Below are 26,060 nucleotides of genomic sequence, written 5' to 3'. Positions count from 1 at the left end.
CACAAAGTGAATTAAGACATTCATAAAAGAAGGATCAGCAAATAATAAAGAATTGAAAAATTCTAATATATATATAAATAAAAATGCAATTTAGGCACATACTACGACGAAATTTACGTAGGAGTTTGTAGTTATTAACAAACAAAAAAATTACTGTTTGATAGAAGAATAAAAAAACATATCTTAAGAAATTTTCAGTAAACAAACACAATTATTAACAGCTTTAAATTTTTGCAGACGTTAAAATGCAAAATCAGCATAAAAGTAGAGTGAGCAATTTACTCTGAACTTTACAAAAAAACAACAATGAAGCTTAACCTTCTTGTAAGATGAAAAGTTTGATTTTATTAAGTGCCTTTAATTCTTTATTTTATCCTTTGATTTTATTAAGGGCCCTTTAATAAAATCAAAGAAAGAAAATGCACCTTTCTGTAGGTAGCTATTCTAGTGCTAATATTCTATTTATTAATCCGAGAGTTCCACATTCTTAAGGGGTGCAAATGCCAAATCGATCTTTAGAAGTGATTAACATACCCGTCTGCGTATTTCTATAGTTCCATACTTGATTTTTATGGATGATAAAATCAAATTTGGCGACATTGGATTCATGCTATCGATAGATAAAATGATGAAATTTTTGAAAATGATGTTTTTTAGTTATTATCAATTCACAACCCATTCAAATGGAGCGACTATCAATTTTTGGAGCTTTTATCAATATACCAACAAGTGAGAATATCGATTGATTGTATTAGGTGGTGAGATCTCCGGTTTTGAATCACATGGAACATGTGTGGGATGCTTTGTTAAAAAGCATTTCAGGCTGGCCATTTTTTCCACTGATGAAACATAACAACTTAATTTATTGAATGGATATTGATGAACACTGAAAGAAAAAAGGTATTTTCCTAAAACAAATTTTTGCCGCCCTTATCCACTGAGGCAATACAACAACTTAAACGAATATTTATCAACAATAAAAGAAAAGACATTTCAAATATGAAAGGTTTGTATAGGACTATGGCTAGTTTCCATCGCAAAATCAAGGAAAGCGACAGAATTCTTTTTTTTTTAAGTAGCTCAACTATTCTAGGGTGAAATATGTTATGCTGAAAGATAGAACTGAATTCTATATTTTTGATGGAAGCCATTGGCAAATGCTATGGCCAGCAAATCCTTTTCCCATCTGCGTTTATTCCAAGGTTCCAATGTTTTCAAATTTGACTTTTATGGATGATAATGCCAGGCTATATCGGATTCATACCGAGAAAAAATTGCAGGAAAAAGAAAAATTTCACTCCACAATGGCACCTTTCACTGAAAGGGTTTAGAACTTTTAGCGACTTACGAATGAGGGATGAATGGATTAGCCAATGTATTATCCTGCTTTAATCCCAAGAAATATATTTCCCCGTTTTGTTAAGAAATATATCTCCTCATCGATATTCACAATTTAAATAAACGCTTCTCAAGAAATGACAGATTTGTTCTAAAACTCCGATGAATATGTATTAAAATTGTATTATTAGTAATTGAGTGATATGACTTGCAATTATACTATCATTTAATATATATATGACATATCATTTAATGTGAGAGGGGCTTATAAATATTGTTCATGATCATTAAGAACTGATTTTTGCGCCACCACTTTTGAATCGATAAAGACTTTTCATTGTTGGAATCATTACAGAATCTCTTCTTTTCATTTCTTCAGTACCTATTTTCAGGCAATCTTCGAGTCCTCAGTAACGTAACCTCGGAATGATTTTCCCCCCTTAAGAAGCACAAAATACTTCTGCATAAGCTTCTTCTTCAACTCATATGGAAACTAGGAACATTTTATTACTTTCTCGTATACGCAATCACAAAGAAAAATATTGTAACCCTCAAAAAAAGTTGGAACTTTAAAGAAATGAGGAAATTTTGTGGAATCCCCAGATTTCGGATATCCCTGAGTTAGAAAAGAATTTTTAGAGATATATCTGGCTTTTTGTTTTTGAACGCTATAACTCAAAAGCACTTTGAGCTAGCGGATGAAACTTACTACACAGTCTTTACTCAAAATGTGGAGATTTTTATGAAATTCTGAAAGAAAAGTGTTTGGCAATATTCTCTCCGTCTACCCGAATATAAGTCAGCGTGATAATTACAAAGCGAAGAGAACTAGACAGATAAACGTGGTACGCACATTTGAAATCTAAAATATAAATTTGTGTCATATTTGGAACCAAATCAGCGAAAAGATTAAACGTCTGTTGATCTGAAGCCAATAGACTTTTATAAGCATATAAACGCTATAGCTCAAGATAGCAATGACTTAAATATATGAAAATTGGCAATTATAATTCTGTGTTAAATTTTGATTTTAGTCAGTTTAAAAATAAATGCCAAAAACACATATTCGTTTTTAGAATAATAATGAATTTATCGAATACCAGTGATGAATCTCCAATGGTCGCACTTTAATAAGTTCCTTTGTACTATTGTTCATCACTAGTATTTATTGTTCAACAATAATTCCATAACATACAAATACAAGTATTAGAGAATAGATAGGCGAGAAAATTTCAAGGAAACCACTCTTGTTGGTTTAATTTCGTGATTGAAACTGTCTTTTTCTGGTAATTGTTTTAAGACGATGTATAAAAGAAAATCCTCTACGAGTTGTGTAAGAATTTTCAAAAAACGAAATTAAGGTATATTTTAAGGATTAGAATAAACATTGGTTGAAATATATTGCAATAATAAGAAATTACTTTTAACGGGATATATATATAATATCTAAAATATGGATACATTATATTTTATGACAGCAATTTTGATACTTTTTTGGTCAGATATAACGGTTGTATGACTTTTGCGTACAATACACTTTGCGTACGAATCATAAAACTGTCAATCAGTTGTCTCGTTTACATTGCGGTTGTGTTACTGAGAAGGTTCAGTTCTAGAAGAGGTTACAACATCTTAAACGTTATCTAAAAGTGTCAGATTTGGCGAGAGTTAGCCTGATGTTTGACACAATTTCGAATACTTAACGATACGTTCATTAATATAATTTCATGCGTTTTAATACTACATGAGTAATTTCCACTTTGCTTTTTATGAAAGATGGATTGCTTTTCAATGTATTTATTTAAAAATGTAAGATAAAAACATTGAGGAATGATATATCTGCTCATATAAATAGTGTACCCACTTCGAAATAATAATCATTTTTTCTTGATTTCAGATATAAATGCATTACTTTACATAAATATAACGTTTTGCATTAAACGAAAGAGTTCGCGTTTCATTAATTTTTGATTTATTTCTTCTTCATTCGTTTATTTAATTCAATAATTTCGAACATTAAAATATGTTATTTAAATATAGGCACTTAAAAAAGTTGTTTCTTAAATTTAAAGTACAATTAAATGAGGTTAGTGGTATTGGAATAATTTGTAAGGAGGGAAAACTTGCAAAAGCAATTCTTGAAATTCCGTAAGTAGTAAGAAAAGCTTCCAATTACGGATGTTAAGTTTCCATGCTATATCAATTTTTAAAAAAATCAGTTTCCAGAGTAGAAAGCCATTACAAATTTAAAATTTTCTGTTTGTCATCGTAGATATAATTTAAATATTGTTACATTTTTTTTTAAATCTGTACTCTGATAAAGATAAATTATTTGTTCATTGTATGACTTTGCATTTTGTATATGAAATATTATAAGTATAGGATGTATAAAATAAGCACCTTACTAAATCAGAAGTATATTCATATTTTGCTAACTGATCATTTGTATCTACGAAAATTTGTAGGAGATATTAGCTGAATTCAAATTTAATTTTCTTCTAATTGCACTATTTATTAAACCATAATCCAAATCTACTGTTAAAAAATAAAATAGAATTAAGAAAAATGATTTTTACATTAATATATGTAGTATATGTTCTTCAGTAACTTTAATTTTATTGAAGATCGATCTTATATTTACAATAAATCATTAAAAATAGTTTTGAATGAAATTCTGGTAATACACTCTTCAACAATATACATCTATACCTTAATTGAAATGTTTACTGATTAGCTATGCGTTTTTTCCATATTTTAATCAATGTAATTATTTCTTATTTCAGAAGAATTCATGGCCGTTTTAAACCTTCCAGGAGCCCTGAGATAATGCCCTAATCTCAAAGCCCTTTTTCTCTCCAAATTTTTTAATTTAATTTTTATTCAGCAATTTTAAGTAGTAAATTTTGAAAACTGAAGTAGCAATATTATGTCCCTTTCTAAAAAGTCCATTTCAATATTGTACAAATAAAAAAAGTGCACAATCAAAACGTAAAATTAATTTTAAGCAAAATATTGAAAACAAAAGACAACATTCTATAACACTCTAAACAATATTGTAAAAGAAGGAAATATATTTTTTTAAACTGTAAAGCTCCAAATTTTTTAGAATTATGAAACAGCATAACGAATAACTTGTAAATGGTAATTAGGAATATTACTAGAATAAAATTCCAAAATTTATATAATAAATACTTGATTATGACTTGAATAAATTGACTGCTGGGCCGTCTATCATAAATGAAAGTATAAAACTAAATACCTTTCTACAACTACTAAAAATTATCAAGAGCTGAGGGTAGTTTTCTTTGTTGCTTTTTTTTAACTAATCACTCTTTGTTAAGATTTGTCATTTAATCAGACTCGTCATTTTTAAATACTTCTTCATCCAATTAGAATATTATGTTAACTTACCTGCATATGCATTTTGCGATGAATATTTATCATAAGTATTCTTCATAAGCCTCTTATGCATTCTACTTTCAAAATTTACATCATCAATGGGAAAATAAGAGAATACAGCGTTTCAAAACTATCTAAATTTGTAACAATGTCACAAAAGATAAAAGAAATCACACTAAGAATATTTTAAAATAATATTCAATACATTGCGATATTATAAAAATCAAATAAATAGTAAATTCGGGAAAAGTTTAAAAAATGCTTTCTTACGTATTATTATTCCATTTTCAGTTGTAATGTTCCATTAAAATATCCCGAATTTTATTTTTAATTCATAAAATAAAATAAGGACTTATTTAGGAACTTAAATAACAAAATACCTGATAACATACGCGCGCGCGCGCGCACACACACACACACAGACACACACAGACACACACAAAGGAGGGAGAAGGGGAGTTAATGGAAAAAATTGACTTTAAACACGGAAGCATATACTTTAAATTTCACAGGTATTTCCAAATTTTTCGTTTAAAATTATTCAAAAATTAAAGTGTGGAATATTCAGACTTTAATCTAGAAGTTTTAATTAACAAAATAAGATTTTCTTCCAAGAATAAAAGTGAATGTATATATATATATGCGTCTATCAATCTATTTAAAATATCGACCATTGAATGTAGAGATACTAAATTTAACACACGTATATTTGGGAGAAAGAAATATGCAATTCAGTGCATTTAAAAATATTAATACAAAAAATAATATTATCTCTAATGTAAATTATCTTAAAATTTTTAAAACAACATTCATTTTATTGGTTTATCAGTCCTTGCGTATTTTTATTCTGTAAAAAGAATACAGATCTTAGATAGCATGTATGTTTTATAGTCAAGATCTTCCATTTATATTTACGTATGAAAAGATAAAGTTTTCATATAAACGAGAATACTAGATTTTTAAATATAAGATAAAATGTATTTTTATAACTATATCAGGCTTTTTAAGTTATTTATTTCATGTGTATATGAATTATTTATTTGTTTACCAGATTTATCAAAAGCTTTAAACAGATTTAATTTCAAATAGTAGCAAATTTATCAACTGTTAAATTCTCTTATTGACTTGTATGTTATTAATTAGCTGAAATGTACATTTAAATAATCCACTTATCTTAAAACAATTGGAATCTCTTGTGATGGTAATAGTTAAGTTCAGGTGTTTATGTTTCAGATTTTCTTTTAAACTTTATTGATTTTCATTTGAGAACTATATTTAGCATAATTTGACTGTGAATGAATAATGCAGAGAATTGATATGATTTACAAGTAAAAACTATTTTTTACTGTAAATTTTTAGAAAGTTATCACGGAAAAAAGTCAATATTTCCCTTAATTTTTGATTAATTAAAATTCTAATTAAAAATTAAAAAAATCACTTTCCTACCATCCAAAGTATATATTTGCCAAATTTGATAGGCAGACGACCTGGTGTGTACAGAGCCAGTATATACACATAGAGACAAAAGTTTTTTCCTTGTGTTTAAGTATCAAAATTTAGTTAAAATATCAATACATTTTCTCGCCAAATACTTTTGCCAACAGAAAACATATGTTTTAGCAAACCTAGACTAATCACTCCCTAACCCCTTTCTTTCAAAGAGCTACGCATGATTTATTGGCTTTTTATGATCCGTACGCAAATGGTTGTACGCATTTGCCCCACTACCAGATATAACTAGATTGTGTGTGTGTGTGTGTGTGTGTGTGTGTGTGTGTGTGTGTGTGTGTGTGTGTGTGTGTGTGTGTGTGTGTGTTTTAGTATAGTAATCGTTAAAAAAAATTTAAAACTCTAGATTTTGACGAATCTCCACGTTTTAAACCTTCTCTGAATTCGAAAAACACATTTTTTGGAAAATATCCGTCTATCTGTGACAAAGATAACGCAAAAACGCTTTTGAGTAGAGGGTTGAAATTTGGTATGCTATCTTTACCCCAAATTTGAAGATTTCTATAATATTTTGAGTAAAATATGTTTAGAGAAAGTTCGACTATAAGTTAACACGATAATTAAACATCGAAAAGGGCTAGATTGATAAGATCCGGTACACATATTTAATATCTATAGTATAGACACTTGTTAAAATATAGGCCAGATCTAGTTATGGGTTGACTCTCTATCGACCTGTATTTTCAAAAACAGGTAAAGCGAAACATATAATCGATTTAGAAACGCCATGACTTAAATATATCAAATTTTATATGGAATTTAGTGACTACAAGTGTATTTCTGTGCCAAATTTTCTTTCGATCAGTTGGAAAAAAAGTGTCTAAATCACAAATTCCATTTTTGGATACTATTAACTGTATGCCAGAGATTAATCGTCAAAAAACGTCAATGATCATACAAAAAATTCAATAAAAATGCTAAATTCACTCCAAAAGTTAATATTTGGTACCTATTGCACGCCAATGCAATAAATACAATTCGCTCTCTGGCATGACATGTTTATTAAAAAGCATCCGAGAAAGTTTTGTGGAGACCATTCCAGCTAGTTTCAGGAGACAATTTTATTACTTTTACTAGCGTATTGCTAATGAATTAGAATAAAAGTAACTTCTGAATTATATCCGATATTATAGGCCCAATAAAATAACTTTCAGCTATGAATATAAGCCCTGGAAAATACCCATATAAGGACTTAGGCTCGGAAACCTCCAAAATATTATCTCTCTCTTTTCTCTCGCCAACCATTAAAGGCCAAGTGTGCGTTGCCACTTCCAGTTGAGCAATAAAAGACCCAAACACGCATCATAAACATCAAAGTCTTATTTAATGCCGCTCTTTCCGCCAATAAAGTTCGCCAGGATCGTGCCTTAAAAGTTCACCTAACTCACAGGAAAAACAATCTACGCCGCGCAATCTTTTGAAAGAAAGACAGCTTAATGGGATAAAAAGACTCCGAAAAAAAACGTATTCTTTACCCTTTCGAGTCCAAGTAACTAAACTTGCGGACACAAGATGTAGTGGTAGAAGTCTCTATATCTGCGATTAGACGCCACCAGGCTCTTAGCCACGACCAATAGAACTAAGAAGAAACCTTCGGATCTGATAGTTCTTCTTCTACTCTCCCCTGTTTTTATCTCTTTTTATTTCTTAGCTGCACGTGTCGGTTCGTGATTCCATTAAGGAACTGAAAGGAAAATGACCAAAGACGTGGAACCCACTTTCCAGCATATCGTTCTTTTGGGGAAAGAATATAGGGTTGGATTTGTAACACACGTTGTTTCTTGGTCACTTTTTTTATTCCTTCTTTTTCATCTGTTTATCTTCATCTGTGGCCGAGTCGGTTGGGCATCAATGGAAGCAGACATTAATTTATTTCTTGCTGCATTTGGTGGGTATAAATAAAACATGGCTGATTGAGTGGAAATTATCGAGACTCTTTCGGCATTTTTGCTGCTCTATTTGGCCTGTTTTCTTGGTTATTTGATCTGGTCTTTTGTTCCGAGACTAAAAGTGGTATGGTTAATGGCTTTGGTCTCAAAGAAAACTAGGCTTCAAAACAGATTTTCGATGAATAGGGTTAACAGAAATACAATATCTTCTCAGAATATATATATATATTACAACTTTCCCTAGAGCCATATACCGGCACCAGATAAAGTAAAATTAATGTTAACGTTGTTTGATGTATCATTCCGCCCATAAATTGCAGAATCTGAAAAGTTCGCCCGTTCTAAAATGACGTCATTCTCCTGTAAAGGAAGAGTGTCCCAAAATGAATGCTAGATTTGAATTTGTCGCTATTCGTGCAATGAAGTATTGGCAACCCTTTTACAGCTGAAAGCTAGGGTTAGTAAAAATAGGAGCAACGTGTACGCAAGATTTGAATTAAATAAAAAACACAGTATTTTTCTTTGCGTTGTTATATTTTTATTGAATCATAAAGTTCACAAGATAGGATTATGTATAGAATAACAGATAGAGCAAATAGTCTCCACGCTTTGCTGGCACACACGCACTCTTTTGTCGAAATTTTCCATCACAATTTTGCATAAATAAGGCTAGATTTTTTTAATGCAATGTTGAATTTCCTCCTTCAATGCAAGTATGCTTGTGTTCTTGTGGCCTTTGAATTCAAATAACCCCATGAAATGAAATATAGTGGTGTTAAATCACACGATATAGGTGGCCAATTCTCAAATATTCGAAATGTGGACGCCATACTGTCATTACTTTTGATAAATGGTTAAAAAATGTAAGCACTTTTTTCTATCATGTAACTTTCCATTTTTACTAACCCTGAACTATCAGTTGTCGAATGAATTTTTAATAATGTTGCCAACACACGAATGGTGGCAAATTCAAAACTTGCGTTGATTTGGGGGCGCCCTTTACTTTCTACTACATTGGAAGGTAATTATTATATACCCATTGCAAAGGAATTAAAAATGCCCATTTGATATTTTTCAGGAGTCATTTTTCCCCCTTTATATCTTCATTCATTTAATGAAACAGTTTATATGAAGAAAAAAAACAACTTTCATATATATTTACATATTTATTATTCAAATATTCAGTGCAATTAATCAGGTTGTCCTCGTGTAACTGTTATGAAATTTCAAAATATTTTTCAATGCTAAAATGATTGTTAAGCTTGAAAATTTGAAGCTAAATAACTCAATGTAAACTTTAAGCTTCATTGGAGATTAATTTAAAAATATACATTTTTTTTCTCTCTTTATGGAAAATTGCTCTAACAAAACTAAAGAGGCATAATTAAGATTTTACTTTCCCCTATACGTAGTATAGAGAACGTAAACAATAGTCAAAAAAATTCGACCTCGAGATTTTGACGTATTTTTACGTTCTCGACCTACCTGAGTGTAAAAAAAAAAATAATTTCCGAAAATGTCCGTCTGTCTATCTGTAACAAAAGTTACTCAAAACCTCTTTTAGTTAAACGAATAAAATTTGGTATACGGTCTAAACACCCAAATTTGTAGATTTCAATCAAATTTTGAATAAAATCTGTTCAGAGGAAGTCTGTCTGTCCAACTGTTCAAATGTAAGTTAACTCAATAACTATGAAACTAAAAGAGCTAGATTGAAAAAATTTGGATCACATACTCAGCATCTATAGTGTAGATACTCATCAAATTATAAGCCAAATCCAATGAGAGCTTGGCGATTTGTTGATCAGTACTTTCAGAAAGGTGCAAAAGCAATAATTCAAAACCTAATATATTATATTTGGTATAAAATTTTGTACTGCAAATGTCGTTTTGTGCCAAATTTTGGTTTAAATCGGTTAGGAAAGAAATAGAATAGAAATTCGATTTTAGGATACTATTAATCGCATCATGTGGATTAATTGCAAAAAAACCCGCCAAGGACCATTCAACAGATTCAGTAAAAATGCTAAATTTATGCCAAAGTCTAATATTTCATAACTATTACATGCCAATTTCATTCAAGGCGCTTACTGTGATAAAACCTCTATTAGAGAGTTGCGAGACAATTTTGGGGAGATAAATTCCTTCTGGGTTTTTTTTATTTGTCTACAAATCAAGTATTAACATTTGAATATAACCATAACTTTAACATTCATGTGCAATATCGATCGCCATAGACACTATTAATTAATTTTATTTAAAAGATATCATTTTATAGATTAGCATATAATTTAATATGATGATGGAAAAATTAAATTCCCCGATTAAATTTAAAATCCCGTTGCATCAGATAGAAGCCTTATAAAACAAAAATTTATTATGAGATAATTAAGAAAAACGCCCATCAAAGTAGAATGGAAAGTCCATAAAAACGGTTATCGGTCTTGGCAAAATCAATAACTAGTTAAAATTGAGTTTAAGCTCTTTTAATGAGTCTTTAAGTAGCTGTCTATATTTAAGGGAGATTAGTTTCTTTATAATTTAACGAAGTTGCTGCAAGACTCTCTAACAAAATTGCAAAAATAAAAGAAAAATTCAAAAGAAAAATCCATCCTTTAGGAGCATTTTTCTTGGCATTGTAGTCTAAAAAATTTCGTTTTAGAACGAAAAAAAACTTTTTTTTTTGTAATTATCTCTTTATGAAAGTGAGTGTTATTTTTATTTTGTAACAAGCTCTTTACTCAAACATTAATATTAAAACTCGTTTACTAAGTATGTTGAAATTCCCTAATCATTTCTATAGTCTTGATCGATAAAATAAGATTTAAATATCTTTAATCTTAATCGTTATCTTTAGCATACGTATTTTATCTTGATATTCAACCCGGTGGAAAAAATAAGTTTTTTTAATAGTACCTTTCTCATAAGAAAATATTGTAATCGTCAAAATATTCGAATTCGAGATTTTGACGAATCTCCACGGTTTACACCTCCTCAAGTTCGAAAAAGACACTTTTGCAAAATTTCCATCTGTCTGTCTGTGACAAATATAATTCAAAAACGTTTTGAACTAGACAGAGGAAATTTGGTATTACACCAAATTTGTAGATTTTTATCAAATTTTCAGAAAAATCCGTTCCAGGGAAGTCTGCCTGTTCGGTTGTTTAAATATAAGCTAACACGATAGCTACAAAATGAAGAGAGCTAGACAGATAAAATTGAGCTCACAGATTTTACGTCTATAGTATATACACCTGTCAGATTTTGGGCCAACTCCAACAAAGGGTTGATTGTCTGTCGGTCTGTACTTTCAGAAACATGTAAAGGCAATAACTCAAGAATGGAAGGATTTAAATACAGAAAATTTGGCGCGGCATTTTATGACTACATGCAGCGCCGGCCTTTTGTATAAAGGGGCTTGGGTGCAAAAAACTATTTGGAGTCCTAAATTTTTAATAAAATAAAATAAAAATTACAATCACGAACTTATATTACTAATTTGTGTTTACTTAATGCGGGATTATGTTTTTCTCAATACATTGATTGCTTTAGAACAAATGCATTATTTTGCATTTTCTTTTTTGATACTTATTATAGCAAGAACATTAAGCATTCTACACATATCTTGAAAGAAGATAACTCTTTATTAATTTCCTAGGGCATTAAAAGTTTGTTCAAACTGTGTACACACTGCTTTAACATAATATATTTTGCCTTTCCAACGAATGTCACATAATGATTTCAGAATAATTTTTAAATACATTTGTAGAATTTTCTATCTTTTTGAAGATATAGAAAATATGTAATATAAATGTTGTAATATTTCAAAAAAAAAATTTGCAGTATATATTACTGGAAGCGGTGTCACAAATTAGTATATTAAAAGAGTGTGATAGTCAAGGCACACAATTTGCATGAAGGTTTCGAGCAATTATTCTAGACTCTACATCTTTATATTTCCTTTTCATGTTGCTACCGTTGTCGTATATCTGCCCTCTACAGTTCATAATATCTAAATCAAGATAGCTCATTTAATAGTTTGAATAGTTTTTCCTAGTCCTTCTTTAATCACTTCAGTTACTTCAATAAACTTTATAAATAACTCATTTATACTTAATCTTTTCTTTACACACCTAATAATGATTGACGTTTGTTTAGTTTGGGAAATATCAGAAATACAATCCATTTGGATACTATAGTACGTGGTTGTTTTTATATCGTCTTTAATTTTGTTAAGGACGTCATTTCCTAAAGGCGTCAGAAGACGTTCAGCCAGCCACATGGAAAATAATTAGTTTGTATACTTCCAGAACATTACTCTATTATTGTTCAGGATATTATTTTAGTTCTTAATCAAGTTGGGGGCCCTTCACTCGCAGGCCCCAGGTGCATTGCATCCGTCGCACCCCATAGATGGCCAGCCCTGACTACATGCGTAGATTTCTGTCAAATTTTTGTTTCAATCGGTTGGATAAAACGAGTCTAAAACACAAATTTTTGGATATATTAATCGCAAGTCAAAAACTCTCTTCAAGGATGATACAATAGATTCAGTAAAAATGCTAAATTCAAGCTATAGGTTAATTTTTCGTAATAATTGTACGTCAATGCCTTGCAAGACGTGTTATCCCAGTGAACGTCAATACCATGCAAGACGTGTTATCCCAGTGAACGTCAATACCATGCAAGACGTGTTATCCCAGTGAACGTCAATACCATGCAAGACGTGTTATCCCAGTGAACGTCAATACCATGCAAGACGTGTTATCCCAGTGAACGTCAATACCATGCAAGACGTGTTATCCCAGTGAACGTCAATACCATGCAAGACGTGTTATCCCAGTGAACGTCAATACCATGCAAGACGTGTTATCCCAGTGAACGTCAATACCATGCAAGACGTGTTATCCCAGTGAACGTCAATACCATGCAAGACGTGTTATCCCAGTGAACGTCAATACCATGCAAGACGTGTTATCCCAGTGAACGTCAATACCATGCAAGACGTTCACGGGGGTAACACCTTTATTAGAGAGTAAGCGAGAAAGTTTGGGGTGAACACTCTTGTTGGTTTATTCTATTTATATTAATATGTCTTCGTTATTGTAACTATTCAAAATTTATTTTCATGTTTAAATGGTCATTAAATTTTAATCAATCACATAAAACTTTTCGATAATTTAATTTTTATACATTTTGAACTATTTAAATTCAGCCCGTGGCACAATTTTTGTCCTGGTAGCGAAACTGCGGTTGCTAACTTTTACCCAATATCCTATGACATAATATCTAGTAATGTGCGAGTTGCCTTTACATATGACTCAATAATATTTTTTTTATAATTGGGCACTAATAGATAATTTGAGTTTGTATATAAGTGAACTAGCAGTTTTAAACGACCAAATATTTTGCCAAGAATGTTGGCCATGTTTTACTTATTTTATATCTTTTATGTACAACTTGATGTTAATTTTTCTTTCATAAGAATGTTTCCTTAGTTATTTAACTCCATGGCATAATAATGTCATAAAGAACTACAGTGTCTGGATAATCTGTATCAAATAGGACGTTACCTTTTGACGCATTCTAATTTCATCTTAAAATGGTTAAGATATTGAACAGACTCTTTCTTCCTTAGTTTTCAACAGTGAAAGAAAATCATACGATTGAATGTTTGAGGAAACAATGGAAATGATTTGAATTTCATTGAAAAATGAAATGTATTGCTGAAATCACGCAGTTTCTAACTGTCAGAAAAATATGTATTACAATTAAATTTATGTCATTAAAAACCCAATATTTTAAGTTTTTTAAATGGTATAAAAGTTTTATTTGTACTAAAATATTTTCGGAAGTTATAACGGAAAAATATTAACATGTCGCTTCATTTTTCATGAATATTCTAAATAAAATTGAAAAAACGGAGAGCTATAAAGATATAGTTTGACATATATATATTTTCCTCCGTTTATTTATTTATTTATTATTATTATTATTATTTTACTCTCTTTAATACGAAGTATTGTAATCGCCAAAAAATTCGAACTAGAGATTTTGTCGAATCTTTACGTTTTAAACCTTCCTGATCCTCTAAATATATTTTTGACATTATGTCTGTTTGTCTGTCTGTGAACCTAATAACCGAAATGTGCTTTTAGCTAAACAACTAACATTTTCTATATGGAATTATAAACAAATACGTAAAAATCCATTCAAAAGAGGTCTATCTATTTGGCTGTTTGAATAAATGTGGACTCTATAACTATAAAATGCGAATAGATAAAATTTCACAAGTTTAGCATCTAAAATATAAATGGAAAATTTTGAACCAAACCTTTCATTCTGTACATTCTCAAACATGTAAACGCTTTAACCCAGTAACGCAATGATTTAAATGAATATAATTCCATATTTTGTGATTATAATTGTAGTTTTATATCAAACATTCATATTAAGGCGCCTAAAACATAATGGCTTCAGTCAAAATGCTAAAATCACACAAATACTATTTGTGTCGTTCACCAATGCCATGCAAGAATTCGTGGCCTTGTTGAAGGTTCACAATTTTATATGGAAGAAGGGGTATAAGATTTTTATTGATAAGTAAGCTTTATTGATTTTAATTTATTGATTTTTTTTATTGATTGATTTTGATTTATTGATTTTTTTATTGATTGATTATGATTTATTGATTTTTTTTATTGATTGATTATGATTTATTGATTGATTATGATTTATTGATTTTTTTTATTGATTGATTATGATTTATTGATTCATTATGATTTATTGATTTTATTTATTGATTATGATTTATTGATTCATTATGATTTATTGATTCATTATGATTTATTGATTTTATTTATTGATTATGATTTATTGATTCATTATGATTTATTGATTTTATTTATTGATTATGATTTATTGTTTCATTATGATTTATTGATTTTATTGATTGAATTTTATTGATGATTATATGCGAGTAAGTCTCGGAATGACACTTCCGCTAGTTAAGTACAAATAACTTAATTTTTTCTGAAAAAAAAACGAATTTCTCATGATAATGTTTTAATATATTTGATCTCAATATGTCAAAAGAATATGTCAAGATTCTTTTCAAATATTGATATCAATATAAGTTTTTTTAAGTACCGCCTCTTGCTGTACAAACAAATTACTGTAGGTTCCATTATTCTTCTATAGCTAAATTCTGGGATAATTATCCAATCGATAGCATTGTTCAACCTTGTCATGTCGTGCCGGGTCGATAGTTTTATCGCTAATGAGAAGAGACATGAATGGGTAACAATGTGGGTGGTCGAGTTCAAACTTCGAATTTCCCATTTGCATATCTTGAAATAGGGTCAAAGGACCTTCCGTGTCTTTTGCAAAATTGCGTTTTAAACAAAAATGTAGATGAAGCTTTCATTCTTCCAATAGTGGAGATTTTAACAAAGCGTTTCTGCTTGATAAGATATATGTCTTCTTTGACTATCATAAAAGTATACTTCATAATTTTTCTCATAAGTGATATGTTTATGAATCATATATGAGATGATTAGAACAAAGGAATAAAACAATCTCATTATGATTAGAGTAATAAAATATTGGTTAATAAGTATGGATGAATGCTAATTGTTTGTAAGTGCAATAATTGTATTTGATCACAAAAGCATACAGATTATAACTTGTTGCATAATCTGTTTAATTATACTTATATTTGAAAGAAGTATAGTTATACTTGTAGTATAATTATATAAGTATACAACTTGTAATTCAATATACTTTAATTTTACTTGTGGTATAATTATACAAATATACAATTTGTAATGTATTATATTTTAATTATACTTGTGGTATAATTATACAAGTATATAACTTGCAATATATAATACTTTAATTATACTTGTAGTATAATTATGCAAGTATATAACTTGTAGTATATTATACCTTAATTATACTTGCGTATAATTATACTTGCTGTAATTATACTTGGTGTATAATTATGCTGTAACCTTTTTCCTACAAGCACTATAGGTTATACTCTAGCTCCGCTGGAGTATAATCTGTAATGCTTATAATATGGAAAAGGTTACAAAAATTGTGGCAATTGTTTAATTCCTACTTCCTTTACTCTGTCCATCCAATATCATGGATCAAGATCTCTTAATAATTGGAAAACTTGGCGTTTTTCTGTTGCTGAAAGTAACCTTGGAACACACTGAATCAGAAATCTCAAGTGCAATATAAATGGAAATAGATAATCTTCCTTGAAGGTTTTTTTTTTTTTTTTTTTTTTTTTGAATAAACCGAGCTGGACCTTTGAGTACCTGAAGTGGAAGTTTGAGTTTCAAAATACGGGGGGGGGGGTAACTTACTTTCACAAAAGATTTTTCCAAGAAAAAAAAACGGATTTGCTCTTGAATCTTATAAAGTAGAAGTTTGAATTAAATCCAATATATATACAGTATCCCACTAAAGTCTCTTGCCACCCTCTTAAGTTTGGTACGGTTGCTTCTATATTCATAAAAGTAGTGAAAATAGCAGCAGCTAGGTATAATAAAGTAGCCATGCGATACTGAATAAAACCACCCACGGCGCCACCTAGGGAAAAACTGCAGATATAGCTTTCCTATCTCGAAAACAGAACGAGGTAGGGAAGAAAACTGACTTACAAAGATAAGGAGCATCATCAATTTAATCCGAAAAGTCTCATCGTGGACCTTAATGCGAAGCATAGAATGGTTAAAACGCTTTTCGGGATTTCCTACACTGTGAAGTTATAAAATGATCTGAGAAAGAAAAATACATTTAGTTATAATAATACTCTCATATTTGAGATGTTCAAACTTCTCATCACCAGCTACAATGCGCACTTGAGTTTCACATTGCACACGTTCTAGCAAAGTGACACGTTGTCACAACCTTCTATAACGCATCGTTTAAGGTTCAGCAATGTTTTTGGAGGGGTTGCATACACCTGTTGTTTCTGGGACTCCCACAGGGAAAAAACCAATGGTGTCAAATCAGGCGAACGTGGAGGCCAATATTTGAAACCGCCATACCCAATTATTTGGTTCCTGAACGATGTACTGATGTCTTCTGAACAGGTACGTAGTCATGTTGATACCATAGATTCCTAAGATTAAACAACGGCAGGCTCTCCATTAATTATTACTGCAGTCCATTAATTACCTACTACTGCAATCGGGTATTACAGCAGTAAATATCGTGCATCGTTAACATGCCATCGTAAAATATTATCATGTCATTGTAAATTGCACACAAAAAGTTAATAGCAAACCGCATTTTATGTCAAACGTCGGTAAAACATCTAGGATTTCCTGGTATCCAGTAATGGCTGCTTTGCCAATTGTATAATCCATTGCGTGTACATGCCATTGCCTATTGTAAATGCCATGTCTGCCGTCCACAAAAAAGTCACACTATTCATTTCTCCTTCCGTTTAAGTATCTTGAGTAGACAGTGTAAGAAATCACGAAAAAAAAATGCGAATTTTAACCATTCTACTTTTCGCATTAATGTTCAAAAGGTATCTTTTTGTACTTTATCTATGATGCTCTACATCTTTGTGAACGACTTTTCTTCCCTATCTCGTTCTGTATTCGAGAGAGGAAGGCCAACTCGGTAGTTTTCCACCAGATGGCGCCATTGGCAGTTTAATTCTATAAGACATGGCTAGTTTACTATACCTAGACCACTTCTACAAATATAGCCGCAGACGATCTGAAGTTAAGGGGGAGGCAAGGGACATTATTGGATATCCTTTCTAGAAGATTTTCAGAGAAAACCAGACGTGAACTGGAGCATTTGAGGTTATTTAACCTTAGTCCTGGAAAATTTTCAAGTTAAACTGAAATAAAAGTTTGATTTAGATTGAATAAATTGGAATTGGTTGCCTTTCTAGAAAATTTTTTGGGCACTTGGAATTTTACCATGAAACGCCTAAGGTAGAAATATATTTCAATCTTAACGAAAATAAGTGTAGATAATAAATAAAGGTTGACTGCCTTCTAGAATAATTTTCAGGAAAAACAGGACTTGACTACGGAGTGTTCTCCAATGTAACTCCCTTAGTTCCAATATATGGGACAAACGGTCTTCATGGATGACTTTCACATTAAGCCAGTCAACAATTGTATTTCATTTGAAAGAAAACCAGGAAAACCGCCAACAACCTGTTCAAAATTGCAACCAGCCTTAGCAATGGATTTTAGGAAGCAATTCATTGATAAAGTTCCCATCGATCTGCCAAATTTTAACCCTTTCTAGGGCCGCGGGAAGTATGCTTCCGACCAAATTTATCTATCTTTGTATGAAATTATGTAGGTTGGCATCAGTTCTGACAAATTTTTTTAGTAAGTCAGAAACTAAGATACTTCAGTTCTTTATCTCAGACAAAATGATGTGTCTTGATTTGTTACTTCATTATTAATTAACCAAATTAATTAATGAATCAAATTAAATTTATCTAATAAGCTAAATGAGCTCCTTTTCTTATTCTAATTTCAAGCCTAAAAATATTTTAATATAATATGACTAGAAAAAAATGGCCCTTTAAAGGGTTAAATAGTGTTGGCTAATATTATATATATCGCTTACAACTGGTAGTAGGCAACCAGTAGTGTGGAGCTGGCAACTAGCTGTTAGTAACCTGGCAACCAGGAGTGTGGTACTGGCTCTGCCAGATTTTGAATAGTACTGGTTAATATTATATGGTAAGTGGGCAGAAAGTCCATGAAAACTTTAAAAATCGTAAAACCCGTAACATTATGCAAAATAAAAAAGGGTTTGCATATTTAGCATCGATAAGTCACGCAAATTTTTTAGGTAAGAAAAAAAAATTTTAAAAAGCCGATATGACGACTTAGTTGGAAATATGCAAATGAGACAGGCGTTATAAATACTTACGCTGTTGATCCAGGATCAGTTCTTCGTTGCATGTTACGTAAGTAAACAGGAATGCTATGTGGAAAAGATAAAGCTTTGTTAGTGAAGCTGTTTTACCTGAACCAGGAATCAGCGACTGTCGCACTGCGAAAATTCTGACTTGAGAAAAATGTGAAGAATGACAAAGGACTTTTAAGAGAGGCAACCTCATAAAACTAGTTCAGTGATTTGAGGAAACTGAATCACTATAGAATCGTGTAAGGTCCGGATGACCAAATCTAAGGAAAACACGTTAGGAGCGCATTGCAGTCGAAATGGAAACATTAGCTTTCGAAACAGGGACTAGCAGTGCCCGAGAAGTTGGCAGAAGCTTGGGATTACCATCATTTTCCATACGCAACCTCCTTCATTGAGTTCTTAATCAGTATCCATACAAATTACTGTCTTGCCATGCATTTTTAGCATCGGATACTGTAGAGAGAAAATCATTTACGAGGTGGACTCTCTCCAATATTTGAACAATATCCCTTCTGGATGTTTAACATCTTGTGGACAGATGAAGCTCATTTCCGCTTCATGGCGACGTTAAAACATATAACTGTCGCATCTGGGAAACATCAAATCCACAAGTGTACTCTGAGAAACCACTGCATTCCCCCAAAGTCACAATGTGATGTGGGTTCATAGGTTCATTCATCATAGGACCCTTCTTCTGTAAAACACAATGTCCGGCAAATGGGTGGAAAGAGGGTGACAGTAAATGCTCAGGTCATATAACGGTTCTGCACGAAAAGGTTGTTTCATGTTTGTGTGAAAAGATGCGATTTTTGCTGATACGTTTATGCAAAATGGAGCAACAAGTCACACTGCTATTCCAGTCAAGGAATTCCAGATACAGACGTTCGGGGAGAGAGAATCATTAGTAGACGTTGCAAGTTTCCATGGCCTTCTCGGTCACCAGATATGACACCAGTAGACTTTTCGCTATTGGGCAATTTAAAATCCCGTGTGTATCGATCCCGTCCATCCAGTCTGTCGGACTTGAAAGATTCAATCCGCCGAGATATGTCCTGTATACATGCTGCACTCTGCCGTTGTCAATTTGTGATACGCCTGCAATGGGTAATCACTTGTGGTGGTGGAAATGTTGAACACATATTGCAATAATAAAAGATTTGATAATATTATTTTTGTTATTTGCATGTCTATTCTTTCACTTATGCACGAAACGCTACCTATCGCCTGTTTTTTGAATTATATTTTTTTCTTACCTAAAAAAAAAAAATCCCGTGCTTTATCGATGCTAAATCTGCAAACCGTATTTTTATTTTGCTTAATTTTAAGGGTTTTATGAATTTGTAAAGTTTTTACGGACTTTTTGCCCACCCGGTATATTACCTTCTTCCAATTCATTCCCCTCAGCTATATAAACGTAACTCATATACCATTGATGAACAAAGATTACGACGATGAAAGAAAGTTGCCTCTTAGAATCTAAATATTAACAAATAATAGTATTGTGTTATCTTAATTTTTATTATATAGCGATTAAAATCTGTTGTGTTTGTGTTGTGCAGATGGCCGCTGTGACTTCGACGACGGCGTGTGCCCCCATCACGTCCCACACGACCGCGGGAGGAGGTGGGGGCTCTCTCCCGGAACTCGCAAAGGAGCCCCCCGCCAAAGAGCACCAAAGTCTGGCCGAGAAATTGCACGGCTTCACGGAGAAGCTTACGTCCTCCCTGGGGCACAGGTGCGACTCCGAGTCCAACTCCAGGGGAAGAGCAGGTAAGGAAAATTTATCATTTAACCCAAACTAATTATGATTAAATCCTGTTAAAAAAATGCAAAAAATGCTCAGATTCACCATACATTTGCGATGCTGTAAAATTGATAACACTTACACTGCATACTTTGCAAGAAAATTCGCATTACATACAATTACACCAGACTTAATCGTTCTGTATATGATTGCCATATATTTGAATTTAATTGGTATCATTTTTAGAGAATTAAATGTAAATAATCAACTGTCGTTTTTTGTTAAATGAAGATGAAATTAGTTTCATTTCATGTTGTTTTTTTCATAGCCTTCTGATCTAAATAACAAATATTGTGACATTATTTGATGATATATGGTTATTTATGGAATTTAGCTGGTATATTTCTGACTTCATTTGTTCATTGACTACAATGTTTGAAAAGGTGGACCCTAATTGCGCTATCATTTAAATAAAGAATGACTTTTGAGTTTTTCTTATTTTTTATTTGTCTATTCTCAATTAAAATTTTCGATATTGGGAATTTGATTTTTTGTACTTCGAAAATTATGTCCCTCAAGTAACTTTTTTTTTTTTTGTCTTTTCAAACATTTTATTCAATTTGGCATCTTTCATGCTTGTAAAAATAAAATTAGCTATCGATTTTTTTACTTACTTCCTAACGGGTTAGAGAAATGAAATTTTTTACATTTGTATATTTTCAATCACCATATATTATTTTAATATTTTCATTGTTTAATTATCAGTTAATCATCAGTCAAACTATATTTTTATTTTATTTCTTTGATGCCATTAGTGGATTTGGGAAACAAACGCCTCAAAATTAAAAATTAGAAAATAAATGAATTAAAATAAAAATTCTGCTATCTAGCTCTATAATAAAAGTATGTTTAAAAAAACAATTTGAAATGTAATTAAAATTAATCATTTAAATGTGACTCAATATATATCATATTGTAACGTCAGGTATCTATATCTTTTTGCCTTTTCTAATACCGAGCCAATTCGACATCTAAGATAAAGCTTGGGTTCGCTTCCATTGTATTGCAGAGGTAGCAACATTTAGAAGCAGTCACAAACAGAATCATTATATTTGTCATAGTTTGTATGCCTCAGTTTTCATCTCATTTTCATATAGAAAACCAATCTATAAAATATAATCCGCGTTACAGCTCATAGAAATATTACAAAAGAGAGGGTATTCCCTGATATTGCATAAATGAGGAGAAAAATAATGCAGCCGTTGATATTAGGGTTTAAGTTTTCCTTGCAAATTGAGTTTGTAAACCGATAAACATGAATTAATTTGTTTTTATTATATTATAATTGTAATGTCAGTAAAAAATTAATTTTATTAAATCCCCTTCTGACACTATATTGATTAATTTAAAAGAATTGTCATTATGCTGCGAATAGCCCTACTTCCAGAAATTTTTAGAGATAAAGGATCATAGTGTTAAGATAACAAAGTTTAATTTCATTGTAGTACGCATTTTACCTTAATTTTTATATGAATATCAATGTAAATCCAGATAGTAATAAAAAATCATTTTTGTAGCAAATATTCTTTTATTAAAAAAATTGTGTATTCTTCTAGAATTCTTTGTCTTGGTTTGTAATCTATATTCATGTTGTGCTAATAAGCCTATTCGTGATGTAAAAATAAACAGAGAAAAATTTAATTTCTATTTTGTACATTCCATATTTTTTATATTAATTCTGATATCAATTTGGATTGTTAAAAAATCGTTTGCAAATATATTGGCTTTTAATAAAAAAAAAAATTGTGTCATCTTGCAGAACTCTTATTTGTTTTTATTCATGTTCTTGTTCGTGATGTGTTTTATAATTTTATATTCTTATAGAATTCTTATTATTTATATTATTCTTAGAATTATTATTATTTATATTATTCTTAGAATTATTATTATTTATATTATTCTTAAAATTTACATTATTTATATAATTCTTAGAATAATTATTATTTATATTATTCTTAAAATTTACATTATTAATATTATTCTTAAAAATCTTACTATTTATATTATTCTTAAAATTCTTACTGTTTATATTATTCTTAGAATTCTTACTACTTATATTATTCTTAGAATTCTTATTCTTAATTCTTATTTTGATTTTGTTTTTAATTAATTCTTACTTACTTACTTTACTTAATTCTTATTAATTTCGTTCTTTATTTTTTAGTTTAATTTTGTTACAAATATTATCGATTTAGAATGTCTAGAATAATACAAATTAGTAATTAAAGCTACTTTACTTATTATAAATATGAATATATATTTGTTGGTGCTCGATTGCTTATTTATTAATTGTTCAAAAGATTGTGATTTTCTTTTTCTGCTGTCCAATAATCTACCTCCATGGCTTTCCCTATCAAATACATTGTTATGATTTGTGTTTGTCTTCTAGCAATCAAATATCCTAATAATCTCAGTTACACCGCGCACAGGATGTTATTTTCTGATCGTTCACCATTCTCTTGGGATCTGCACCGCTATGCATATTCAATGCGTAGCAGCCAGCAATTCCACTCCGAAGAGCTTCAAACAATGACTTTCAGATCAGCCAGGGATTTCTTGGTTTGATCGATACTTTTCTTGTTGTATCTTTGAACGGGGGTGGCATAGAACAGAAAAGAAAATTGAGTTGCATCGTTCCCTCCCCCCCTCTCACGTGCGTGTTTGGGCTACCAACCATCCTGGCGTATTAGATTTGGGAGTGAAATCCTAGCGACTGGCAATCGCAAACAAAATACGAGAGAAAGAGGGGAGAATATCGGTTTTTCATGCCCCAAAGTTGAAATATGATCCAAAGTTACTGTTTCGCATTCTAATTTCCGAACTGCTGACTGTCTCAGTATTCCGTTAGAGACGGGATATGATGTCTTTTCGACCGAGCAAACAATTTGGGGGTGACTTCTGGAAAAAAGTAATCATTTCGGGTAGGTTTCGGACGTCAGAAGATGGACAGTGTCTGAATTTCTTTATATTTCTAGATATCTTGAAGTGAGAGAAATATCGTTATTTGCAAGAAAATGCTATCGGTATCTCGCATATGGTTTTTCTTAGTGATTAATATCTTAATAAGCAGCATTTTAAGGGGAAAAGTAAATTTTTGGTGCACTATTTACCAGAAATATCTTTTTGTATTTTACAGTTGAATGTTTGGACATAATTCAACTATTTAATATGTCAAAACTCATACTCACTTCATTCACTTATTTATTATATTGTTACGAATTTTCTCGGGTTCGTTTGGATAGTGGGGGTTATATAGTGTGAAGAACGCTCAATCACCAGGCGGCAGTAGAAAATAAAACAACGACGTTTATTTTCACGAAGACACACAGAACAGCACAAGGACGATAACTATATACAGCACAGAAGACGATTATCTTCAGCCGAGACGTGCAACATACACAGCAGCATACAACAGTATACACAGCAGCTCTACTCCGTCGCTGCTCCGCTAGTCTCTGGAAGACTTGTTCTTAACCGTCGCTTCCGACTACTCTTCGACTCCACTGGTCCACGACTCCAATTCACGACGACTCTTCTGTCTGTCGCTTCCGACTACTCAATTCACCACTGGTTCACACACACTCCCGGCAGCTGCGGGTGCTTCCTTTTATAGGTCTCAGGAGGCGGGGCTAGAAGCCTCTCAACCAATCAGGAACGTTCGAGGCGTAACTCGGTTCCTAATGGACGGATCGGGAAAATTCTCGATGTTTCGGTTATAATCTATTTTGGCGCCAAAGTCGCCACATTCGTCGCCAAGTCGCCACATTATTTTTGCTGAAAGGTAAATGGCTCTACACTTTTATTTAACAATTTTTTATAACTTAAATTGTTCCAGAAGCATGCAACATAGCAACGTTGTGTATAATCACCAATATAATTTAAATATTAAATTATTTATAACTATGAAAAGAACATGTCATGCACACTCAATTCTAAAAAAAAGTTATTAGAAATTTCTCATATTCCAATTATATTTGTCCATGATACTAAATATTGAAGCCTCAGCTTTATAACAGAAGTTTCGATAAGAAATTCATATGCCTTCATTCTTTCGATACAAACGATAGGTTTTAATATGTCGAAACTCATACTCAGTTCATTCACGTGTTTATTATATGATAGCATTCGATTAAACGAAGTCTAACATGCTCAAAGGTTAAAAAACACCAAACATTACTTTTTCTGAAAGGTAGTTGGCTCTACCATTAATAGCTTTTTATAACTTTTATTGTCCCGAAAGCAGGTAGCAGAGTAATGTTATGAATAATTACCAATACAATTAAATATTATATTTATAACTATAAAAGAAACGTGTCATAAAACACTTTTTCTAAAAGCAATTGCAAAATCTGTAAACAAACTGGTCAAAATTTAATTTCTCGCACTTAGACCGCATTTGTCCACAATCCTAAATATTGAAGAATTGGCGTTAGAACAGAAATTTCACATACCTTAATTATTTCTTAATTTCTAATTATGCCTAATAATCTCAAGCAATATAATAAAAATAGTGGCTAGTTGCTTGTTCTTTCAAACTGGTTGTTATTTCTATTGTGGTGGTCAAAAGGCAATATTGGCGATCTGGAGTCGTATAAATTTTATTATTTCTTGCTCCCTTTGTCTTACCACTAAAATTATTTAGATCAATTCATTCGTTATCAAGGTCAATGTTCTCTCTAGAAACATCTGCTTCTGGAGATCAGTTTTTACTCTGTGAAATGATTGTCGATTTTTTATCTACTGCATTCGACCTGTTCTTGTCGAATTTCCATGAAGAAAGTTATCTATGTTTGTTTATTTAATTTCCAACAATTCTTTAAGATGGGTTTACATTCTGCCAGTTATAAGAGGGCCAATAAGACAACGCATGTGCAGAAAGGGATTGATTTATGTTTGCCACAATTTCATAAGATAGATTCAGGCATTCTATGCTTAGCTATAAGTTGTCATTTTGGCGTCCTTGAATTTTTAATTTCACAGAAATGATCTATATCAGCTTCGTAAAATGATAGATATTTACACAAAGAAACATAGTAAAATAAAAAATAAAAAAATCAACATACCTAAATTTGGGAAACTATAGAAAGGAAATGGCAAATAAGATAGGAAAAAAACACAACCTCGCATCAGAAAGAACAAAGAGCAAAAAATATCGGAATTCATCTATGATAAGTGATAAATTGTTTAACGCCAAA

At 31.2% G+C, this 26,060-nt stretch overlaps 1 protein-coding gene across 1 annotated transcript in view; it reads left to right on the top strand.

Moving 5' to 3' along the window:
* The window catches only part of LOC129984733 (diacylglycerol kinase 1-like), a 618,611-nt gene that overhangs the window by 439,370 nt on the left and 153,181 nt on the right, over positions 1–26,060 (top strand). Inside the window, exon 7 of the mRNA XM_056094680.1 lies at positions 20,621–20,831. Within this exon, the coding sequence (XP_055950655.1) occupies positions 20,621–20,831 (211 nt within the window). The remainder of the gene's footprint in view (positions 1–20,620; positions 20,832–26,060) is intronic.

Source organism: Argiope bruennichi, chromosome 9, assembly GCF_947563725.1.
Source record: "Argiope bruennichi chromosome 9, qqArgBrue1.1, whole genome shotgun sequence".
Lineage (NCBI taxonomy): Eukaryota > Metazoa > Arthropoda > Arachnida > Araneae > Araneidae > Argiope > Argiope bruennichi.
This window is presented reverse-complemented; position numbering and strand designations above follow the sequence as displayed.